A 10,398-nucleotide genomic window follows, 5' to 3' on the forward strand; every position below is an offset into this window, starting at 1 on the left:
TGGTATTTCTGTGAGTTCTGTCCGTGGGTTCCCTCTGGTGGCTGAAAGTGGAGCTGCTGGTCTTGAAGTGGCTTCCTCAGCTGCATCGTTTAGGACTGGGCTGGTTCCTCTATTTAACTCTGCTCAGATCGTTACTTGATGCCAGCTGTCAATGTATCAGTACTGGTTCAGATCTCACTTGGATCTCCTGATGACCTGTCTACTTCAGCAGAAGCTAAGTCCCTGCTAAGCTCATTTGTTGTTCATTTGTGTGCTGAATATATTTGTGAGTACCTGCTAAGTTTCTGTCCAGCTGGTTATCATGATATTGTCTCGCTAGGTGGAAGCTCTGGGTTGCAGAGTGGCACCACCGCACCATGAGTCGGTGCGGGGGTTTTTTGCTCACTCTGCGTGGCTTTTTGTCGTTTTTTGTGCTGACCGCAAAGATCCCTTTATCTATCTTCTGTCTATTTAGTAAGTCTGGCCTCCTTTGCTGAAACCTGTCTCATTCCTGTGTTTGTGCCTTCCTCTTAACTCACAGTCAATATATGTGGGGGGCTGCCCTTTTCCTTTGGGGAATTTCTCTGAGGCAAGGTGAGGCTATATTTCTCTTTAGGGGTAGTTACGCCCCAGGCTGTGAAGAGTCGTCTAGGCAGAGTCAGGCACGATCCACGGCTAATTCTAGTGTGTGTGATAATAGGATTAGGGTTGCGGTCAGCAGAGCTCCCACTTCCCAGAGCTCGCTCTATTTTTGCAGTTTGACTATCAGGTCATTCCAGGTGCACCTACCACCAGGTCCATAACAGTACAGCTGGCCACAAAGTGTTAATGCATCTCAATAGAGGGATAAGAGAAGTTCTGAGATCATTTTTTTTTCTCTGCAGTGTGTTTTGCCTTTTTTTTTCCCCTAAACCTCTGGGTGGTTCAGGACTCAGGTGTAGATATGGACATTCAAGGTCTGTCCTCTTGTGTGGATAATTTCACTGCAAGGGTACAAAGCATTCAGGATTATGTAGTTCAGAATCCTATGTTAGAGCCTAAAATCCCAATTCCTGATTTGTTTTCTGGGGATAGATCTAAGTTTCTGAATTTCAAGAATAATTGTAAACTGTTTCTTGCTCTGAAACCTCGCTCCTCTGGTGACCCTAGTCAGCAAGTAAAAATCATTATTTCCTTGTTGCGTGGTGACCCTCAAGACTGGGCATTCTCCCTTGCGCCAGGAGATCCTGCATTGCTTAATGTAGATGCGTTTTTTCTGGCGCTTGGATTGCTCTATGACGAACCAAATTCTGTGGATCAGGCAGAGAAAATCCTGCTGGCTCTATGTCAGGGTCAGGATGATGCTGAAATGTATTGTCAGAAGTTCAGAAAGTGGTCTGTGCTTACTCAATGGAATGAGTGTGCCCTGGCAGCAATTTTCAGAAAGGGTCTTTCTGAGGGCCTTAAGGATGTTATGGTGGGGTTCCCCACGCCTGCTGGTCTGAATGAATCAATGTCCTTGGCTATTCAGATCGATCGGCGTTTGCGGGAGCGGAAAATTGTGCACCATATGGCGGTGTCCTCTGAGCAGAGGCCTGAGCCTATGCAATGTGATAGGACTTTGACCAGAGCTGAACGGCAAGAGCACAGACGTCAGAATGGGCTGTGTTTTTACTGTGGTGACTCCACTCATGCTATTTCTGATTGTCCTAAGCGCACTAAGCGGTCCGCTAGGTCTGTCACCATTGGTACTATACAGCCTAAATTTCTTTTGTCTGTTACTTTGATTTGCTCTTTGTCATCCTACTCTGTTATGGCGTTTGTGGATTCAGGCGCAGCCCTGAATATGATGGACTTAGAATATGCCAGGCGCTGTGGTTTTTTCTTGGAGCCCTTGCAGCATCCTATTCCATTGAGGGGAATTGATGCTACGCCTTTGGCCAAGAATAAGCCTCAGTACTGGACCCAGTTGACCATGTGCATGGCTCCTGCACATCCGGAAGATATTCGCTTTTTGGTGTTGCATAATTTGCATAATGTGGTCGTGTTGGGTTTGCCATGGCTACAGGTCCATAATCCAGTATTGGACTGGAAATCAATGTCTGTGTCCAGTTGGGGTTGTCAAGGGGCCCATGGTGATGTTCCAGCGTTGTCAATTTCTTCTTCCACTCCTTCTGAAGTACCTGAGTTTTTGTCGGATTACCAGGATGTATTTGATGAGCCCAAATCCAGTGCCCTGCCTCCTCATAGGGATTGTGATTGTGCTATTAATTTGATTCCTGGTAGTAAGTTTCCTAAAGGCCGACTTTTCAATTTATCTGTGCCAGAACACGCCGCTATGCGGAGCTATATAAAGGAGTCCTTGGAGAAGGGGAATATTCGCCCGTCGTCATCACCGTTAGGAGCAGGGTTCTTTTTTGTGGCCAAGAGGGATGGTTCTCTGAGACCTTGTATAGATTACCGCCTTCTTAATAAAATCACGGTCAAATTTCAGTACCCTTTGCCTCTATTGTCTGATTTGTTTGCTCGGATTAAGGGGGCTAGTTGGTTTACCAAGATAGATCTTCGAGGAGCGTATAATCTTGTGCGTATTAAGCGGGGCGATGAATGGAAAACCGCGTTTAATACGCCCGAGGGCCATTTTGAGTATCTGGTGATGCCATTCGGGCTTTCTAATGCGCCATCTGTATTCCAGTCCTTTATGCATGACATCTTCCGAAAGTATCTGGATAGATTCATGATAGTATATTTGGATGATATTTTGGTCTTTTCGGATGATTGGGAGTCTCATGTGAAGCAGGTCAGAATGGTGTTCCAAGTCCTTCGTGCTAATTCCTTGTTTGTGAAGGGGTCTAAGTGTCTCTTCGGAGTTCAGAAGGTTTCCTTTTTGGGCTTCATTTTTTCCCCTTCTGCTATCGAGATGGATCCAGTTAAAGTCCAGGCCATTTATGATTGGACTCAGCCTACATCTGTAAAGAGCCTTCAGAAATTCCTGGGCTTTGCAAATTTTTACCGTCGCTTTATCGCTAATTTTTCTAGTGTTGTCAAACCACTGACTGATTTGACCAAGAAAGGTGCGGATGTGGTGAACTGGTCCTCTGCAGCCGTTGAGGCGTTTCAGGTGCTGAAGCGTCGTTTTTCTTCGGCCCCTGTGTTGTGTCAGCCAGATGTTTCACTCCCTTTTCAGGTCGAGGTTGATGCTTCTGAGATTGGAGCAGGGGCTGTTTTGTCTCAGAGAAGTTCTGATGGCTCTGTGATGAAGCCATGTGCTTTCTTTTCTAGAAAGTTTTCGCCTGCTGAGCGTAATTATGATGTTGGCAATCGGGAGTTGTTGGCCATGAAGTGGGCATTCGAGGAGTGGCGACATTGGCTTGAGGGCGCCAAGCATCGCGTGGTGGTCTTGACGGATCACAAGAATCTGACTTATCTCGAGTCTGCCAAGCGGTTGAACCCTAGACAGGCTCGATGGTCACTGTTTTTCTCCCGTTTCGATTTCGTGGTTTCATACCTTCCGGGTTCTAAGAATGTGAAGGCTGATGGCCTTTCAAGGAGTTTTGTGCCTGATTCTCTGGGAGTTTCTGAGCCGGCTGGTATTCTCAAAGAGGGGGTAATTTTGTCTGCCATCTCCCCTGATTTGCGGCGGGTTCTACAGGAGTTTCAGGCGGATAGACCTGACCGCTGTCCTGCAGAGAGACTGTTTGTCCCTGATAGATGGACTAGTAGGGTTATCTCGGAGGTTCATTGTTCGGTGTTGGCTGGTCATCCTGGAATTTTTGGTACCAGAGATTTGGTGGCTAGGTCCTTTTGGTGGCCTTCCTTGTCACGGGATGTGCGTGCTTTTGTGCAGTCCTGTGGGACTTGTGCTCGGGCGAAGCCCTGCTGTTCTCGTGCCAGTGGGATACTTTTGCCCTTGCCGGTTCCGAAGAGGCCCTGGACGCATGTTTCCATGGATTTTATTTCAGATCTCCCTGTCTCTCAAAGGATGTCGGTCATATGGGTGGTTTGTGATCGCTTCTCTAAGATGGTCCATTTGGTACCCTTGCCTAAGTTGCCTTCATCCTCTGATTTGGTTCCGTTGTTTTTCCAGCATGTGGTTCGTTTGCATGGCATTCCGGAGAACATTGTGTCGGACAGAGGTTCCCAGTTTGTATCGAGGTTTTTGCGGTCCTTTTGTGCTAAGATGGGCATTGATTTGTCTTTTTCTTCTGCTTTCCATCCTCAGACAAATGGCCAAACTGAACGAACCAATCAGACTTTGGAGACCTATCTGAGATGCTTTGTTTCTGCTGATCAGGATGATTGGGTGACCTTCTTGCCATTGGCTGAGTTCGCCCTTAATAATCGGGCCAGTTCGGCTACTTTGGTTTCACCTTTTCATTGTAATTCTGGTTTCCATCCTCGTTTCTCTTCAGGGCAGGTTGAGCCTTCGGACTGTCCTGGTGTGGATTCTGTGGTGGACAGGTTGCAGCAAATTTGGACTCATGTAGTGGACAATTTGACATTGTCACAGGAGAAGGCTCAACGTTTCGCTAACCGCCGTCGCCGTGTTGGTCCTCGACTTCGTGTTGGGGATCTGGTTTGGTTGTCATCTTGTTATGTTCCTATGAAGGTTTTTTCTCCTAAGTTTAAGCCTCGTTTTATTGGGCCTTATAATATTTCGGAAATCCTCAATCCTGTGTCATTTCGTTTGGACCTTCCAGCTTCTTTTGTCATCCATAACGTGTTCCATAGGTCGTTGTTGCGGAAACATGTGGCGCCTATGGTTCCTTCCGTTGACCCTCCTGCTCCGGTGTTGGTCGAGGGAGAATTGGAGTATGTGGTGGAGAAGATTTTAGATTCTCTTATCTCGAGACGGAAACTTCAGTATCTGGTCAAATGGAAGGGCTATGGTCAGGAGGATAATTCCTGGGTTCTTGCCTCCGATGTCCATGCTGCCGATTTGGTTCGTGCCTTTCATTTGGCTCGTCCTGAACGGCCGGGGGGTTCTGGTGAGGGTTCGGTGACCCCTCCTCAAGGGGGGGGTACTGTTGTGAACTCTGTTCTCGAACTCCCTCCTGTGGTCAGGAATGGTATTTCTGTGAGTTCTGTCCGTGGGTTTACTCTGGTGGCTGAAAGTGGAGCTGCTGGTCTTGAAGTGGCTTCCTCAGCTGCATCGTTTAGGACTGGGCTGGTTCCTCTATTTCAGGCTACGTTCACATTTGCGTTGTGCGCCGCAGCGTCGGCGCCGCAGCGCACAACGCAAACAAAAACGCGGCAAAACGCACGCTAAAACGCTGCGTTTTGCGCCGCATGCGTCCTTTTTGGCCGAAAGTTGGACGCAAAAAAAATGCAACTTGAAGCGTTTCTTGCGTCCAACGCTTGCGGCCATGCGGCGCAAAACGCAGCACAACGCATGTCCATGCGCCCCCATGTTAAATATAGGGGCGCATTACGCATGCGGCGACGCTGCGGCGCCCGACGCTGCGGCGCTGACCGCAAATGTGAACGTAGCCTAACTCTGCTCAGATCGTTACTTGATGGCAGTTGTCAATGTATCAGTACTGGTTCAGATCTCACTTGGATCTCCTGATGACCTGTCTACTTCAGCAGAAGCTAAGTCCCTGCTAAGCTCATTTGTTGTTCATTTGTGTGCTGAATATATTTGTGAGTACCTGCTAAGTTTCTGTCCAGCTGGTTATCATGATATTGTCTCGCTAGCTGGAAGCTCTGGGTTGCAGAGTGGCACCACCGCACCGTGAGTCGGTGCGGGGGGTTTTTGCTCACTCTGCGTGGCTTTTTGTAGTTTTTTGTGCTGACCGCAAAGATCCCTTTATCTATCTTCTGTCTATTTAGTAAGTCTGGCTCCTTTGCTGAAACCTGTCTCATTCCTGTGTTTGTGCCTTCCTCTCAACTCACAGTCAATATATGTGGGGGGGCTGCCCTTTTCCTTTGGGGAATTTCTCTGAGGCAAGGTGAGGCTATATTTCTCTTTAGGGGTAGTTACCTCTCAGGCTGTGAAGAGTCGTCTAGGCAGAGTCAGGCACGATCCACGGCTAATTCTAGTGTGTGTGATAATAGGATTAGGGTTGCGGTCAGCAGAGCTCCCACTTCCCAGAGCTCGCTCTATTTTTGCAGTTTGACTATCAGGTCATTCCAGGTGCTCCTAACCACCAGGTCCATAACACACAAGGGGACTCATGGGGACCAGGAAGAAGAGGAGAAGGGCACAAGGGGACTCACGGGGACTAGGGGGCAAGGGAGACAGGCACAAGAGGACACAAGGGGACTCTGAGGGCAGAGTAAATAGGGACGCAAGTAGACGGAGTTGCAAGGGGACAGGAGAAGATGGGGAGACTTGGGAGCAGGGAAGAAGGGGGCACAGGGATTACGAGGACAGGGTAGATGGGGAACACACGGTGAGAAAGGGGACAGGAGAGACTTGAGAGCAGGGCAGATGGGTCACATGGGGACAAGGGGCTGGGAATGCATGGGGGGAGCAGGAGGACTCAGGGCATGGGAGATGGGGAGCATTGGGGGACCAGAGGAGGAGTGACAAGGCGAATACGGGGGCCTGGAGGAGCACAATAACCTGAACCTGGGGACCTCTGAGGACATGAGGCACGGGAGAGCAGGCAGGAAACAGGGCTGATGTCACAGGGGGCCAAAGACGGCGACACACGGGCAACAGACACACCTCACTGCCGCCGGTCCCGTACACCTCCATGTTCATCCCTGGATCCTCCACATGGCTGAGCGGCTGCGGCATGCCCCTCCTAGGCGGATCGGTACACGTGCCCCCCGCCAGATCCAGAGGCGAATGCTCCTCGGACCCAGAAGTCACCACAGGCTCTGCCAATATGGCGGCTGCCATCACCTGTGCAGATGCTGCACTGCCTGGGTCCTGCAGACAGGACAGGTGCGCGATGAAGTGATGTCATCACGCACCCGTAGTGTCAGAGGCAGAGGGGAATGGTGGGAGAGGGAGCCTCAGCTGACGCTCTCTCCTCCATCATTGCTTTGAACTGTACCGGCGTCATAGACGCTAGTATAGTTCAATGCGGCAGCAGCGGCGGGGGGAGTCGGGTGCCTTTGACCTGCCAGGCCCAGTCGCAGCCTCGACCACTGCGACTGTGGTAGTTACGCCCTTGCCTCAGACACACACACACACACACACCTATACTACAGATCACACACACACACACACACACACACACACACACACACACACACACACACTACAGATCACACACACACACTACAGATCTCACACACACACACTACAGATCACACACACACACTACAGATCACACACACATACTACAGATCACACACACACGATACCAGCTCATACACACATGTCACACTCTCCTCTCTGGTACAGGGGAGGCTGATATAAACGTGCAGCTCCTCAGCTTCTCCTGACTACAGCAGCTCTGTGCTGTCCCGCACCTCCCCTCTGCTCTCGCCTTCTGTCCCGGGGCTGCAGAGCAGGAGAAGCTGTCTCACCGTGCTGACTGGAGCTGCTTCCTATCTCTCACATGCCCTGGCTGCCCCCTCCCCCTAGATACACCTCTGACTGTTGCCGTGAGGGAGAAATCTCCTGCACTCCCGCCGGGCCTGGTCGCAGCGGCGACCGCTGCGACCGTGGTAATTACGCCCCTGCCTCTGTACAAATGTAGGTAGATCCATGCAGAAGTCACCACTCGCAGTATTCCATAAAAAATTAGATTTATTGGTCAGATTAAAATATAAGTGGCAAAGAGCAGCAACAAAAAAGATTAAAACCATATACAAGAATGGTAGAGAATGGACGCACGTCTAATCAGGCTTCCAGGTAACTAGTTTTTGACCATTCTCTACTATTCATGTATATGGCTTTAATAATTTTTTGCTGCTGCTTTTTGCAACTTATGTTTTTAATCTGAACAATAAAGTTATTTTATGTGAAATCTGGTGCTGATATTTCACATAAAAAATGGATTCACATCATAATTTTTATGTTTGTCCATCTGGATGTGGCTTAGAAAATGTGATATTTACACAGATCAGAGTTTGAAGGATTCCTTAGTGAATAACTAAGAAGGTAATCTCCTAGATCAGACCCCGGTCCTGCTGCCTAATATATTTGCGACCATTGACCATAGATCATCCCTTTCTACACCTGTACATTATAAAAAAGTGATAGGAAAGAAGAAAATTACACATGACTGAAGTATTAGACTGTCCGCAGTGTTTCATGTAGTCTGTAACTATATCTGCACATTGTTTTGTATACAAGACACAAAATATTTGTAGATTATGTAAAACCATTTGCAAACGGAAAATGTAAAAAACAAACTGCACACATCCTTCCGCTGCACCATTTATTATTGTTATAGGCTTAAATAGCCTTTTCATATAAGGACATGACAAAGTAATTTCCTGAAATAATTAATAACGTTCCCTTAAACATAGACTGAAGGGATTAATAATATTTTTTATATTTTTCTTACAGGGTTTTTGTCGCAGTAATCTGGATCATATCTGTTTTTATGCAAATCTCAGCTTCTAACTGTTCAGTCTCTAACACAAATAGGAGGATTTACCCGACGTTCACCCCAAGGCTTTTATTAATGTGTAGGGAGCAATAAATGTGCCGTGTATCACGTTGCTTTGCAATATGTGCAGGTTAGGGGGAATATTTTAATTAAGTACATTTGTTGAAAATATTTGGGTTTTGTGTTTTTGAAATATTTTTTTGACACTTGTTAAAAACATTGGGTAAAATAACATTTTAAATTTAATCTTCTTCACCGGAGGTAGAAATTATAAAAGATGATGTAGAAAGAGAGGTGTTCACAATGGAAATCGCACCTGTTTCTTCTTGTATCCGTCTAAATAGTCCAATATAGCAGCTCGAAGAGTCCACAGTCAGGAGCAAGAAGAGTTTGGCCCAATGGAGCAGATTTCCATCAGTCGTCCTATAGATGTGGATCTGTGGCAACATGAAGGAGCCGAGTTAGAAGGCGCCTCCTGTCCTTCTGCCCCATTAGGGGGTAACATTTGTCGCATTTCCCCCTCATTAAGGAGCGCTCCAGGGAAGTCGGAATATTTTCTGAATGTCACTGTCTGTATAGAAGCAATAACATGAAGCCACACTCCACCTTCGCGATGCCCGGTTCCAGCTGCTCTCTGCTTTAACACATCGGAAAACGACACAAATGCCTGTTCAGCCGATTACTGGTTACACTGGTGACTGCCTCCGCCGGTGACTGGCCGAGGAGGCTCTTTCTATATGTTGAAGATTTGACTAGCGAGGATCGGGCGCTGCGGAGGGTAAATATGGAACTTCTTGTTAGTTGCGTGCAGTTTTGCTATTCAGAAAATAACTTTGCTTCCCTGTAACACCTCATTAACTTCAGGTACAAACCTTTTGGAAGCTTTTTATTTTTTCCCTTATCAGTTTTAGGAACATTTGACCATTTTTATTATCAGGTGTACAGCAGACAACACTTTTATATATCGCAGAAATGATTAGCAGCATTATATCGGATACCCATAGACTCACATTGTATTGATTTTGCTTCATATCTGCATTTGTTGTGACTTTCGGCTTTTATTTTTATTACATAAGACGGGAGATTTAAAGCTTCTTAAATTAAAAGAATATTTCATGAAATGATTTAAAATGTACCATGCAGAATAAAATAAATGTGGTTCCTAAATAATTGCTTCTTTGTGTCATTATTATTGTACAGTGTTTAGGCTTTTTACAGTTCATATAAAGAGAAGACACTATTATGGCCTCAATAAAAAAAGGCCTTCAGCATGGTGCCTGGATTAAGACATCCTAATGGGTACAAGTACACTCATTGTTCACCCACTAGACCAGGGGTCTCAAATTTGGCCAACTAAATGGGTCGTACATAGAAAAAAATTCAAGTTATTGGGCCGCATTCATTGAGAATGAAATGTTTCAGTGATACCATTTTTTTCTCTATACAACTTGTTGATTACTTTTTATTCCATTTTGTATGTATCCGTAAAATGAAAAAGCTCCACTTTGCAGTGTTTTTAATCTATTCTCTATGGCGTCCGTTGTACAGGTTGTTGTGCAGTGTTATAGCTTGGGTCGTTCCGGATGCAGTGTACTTTTTTTTTGTTCACTTTCATGTTTACATAAAACATACCTCCCAACTTTTGAAGATGGGAAAGAGGGACAAAGTTTGCGACGCGTTGCGCGCCGCGGCAAATTTTAGGCCACGCCTCTGACCACACCCATTCGTAATTAGTCACACCCATATCCACATCCCAACCACACCCATTTAGCACTGCTGATCACACTGTTTCATATACAATAATTATAAACAAAAAAATATGACCACACAGTGCTCAATACTGTATAATGGCCACACATGATGCTCCATACTGTATAATGACCGCACATGATGCTCCATACTGTATAATGGCCACACATGATGC

General features: G+C 46.6%; 1 protein-coding gene across 2 annotated transcripts in view; it reads left to right on the forward strand.

The window, feature by feature from the left end:
* Positions 1-9,644, forward strand: part of LOC143806159 (H-2 class II histocompatibility antigen, E-S beta chain-like) — a 287,273-nt gene extending 277,629 nt beyond the window's left edge. For both annotated transcript variants that reach the window (XM_077286171.1, XM_077286169.1), the window contains one exon: positions 8,432-9,644. In XM_077286171.1, the coding sequence (XP_077142286.1) occupies positions 8,432-8,448 (17 nt within the window). In that variant the 3' untranslated portion in view covers positions 8,449-9,644. The remainder of the gene's footprint in view (positions 1-8,431) is intronic.
* Positions 9,645-10,398: the final 754 nt, after the last annotated feature.

This window comes from Ranitomeya variabilis, chromosome 2, assembly GCF_051348905.1.
Source record: "Ranitomeya variabilis isolate aRanVar5 chromosome 2, aRanVar5.hap1, whole genome shotgun sequence".
Classification (NCBI taxonomy): Eukaryota; Metazoa; Chordata; class Amphibia; order Anura; family Dendrobatidae; genus Ranitomeya; species Ranitomeya variabilis.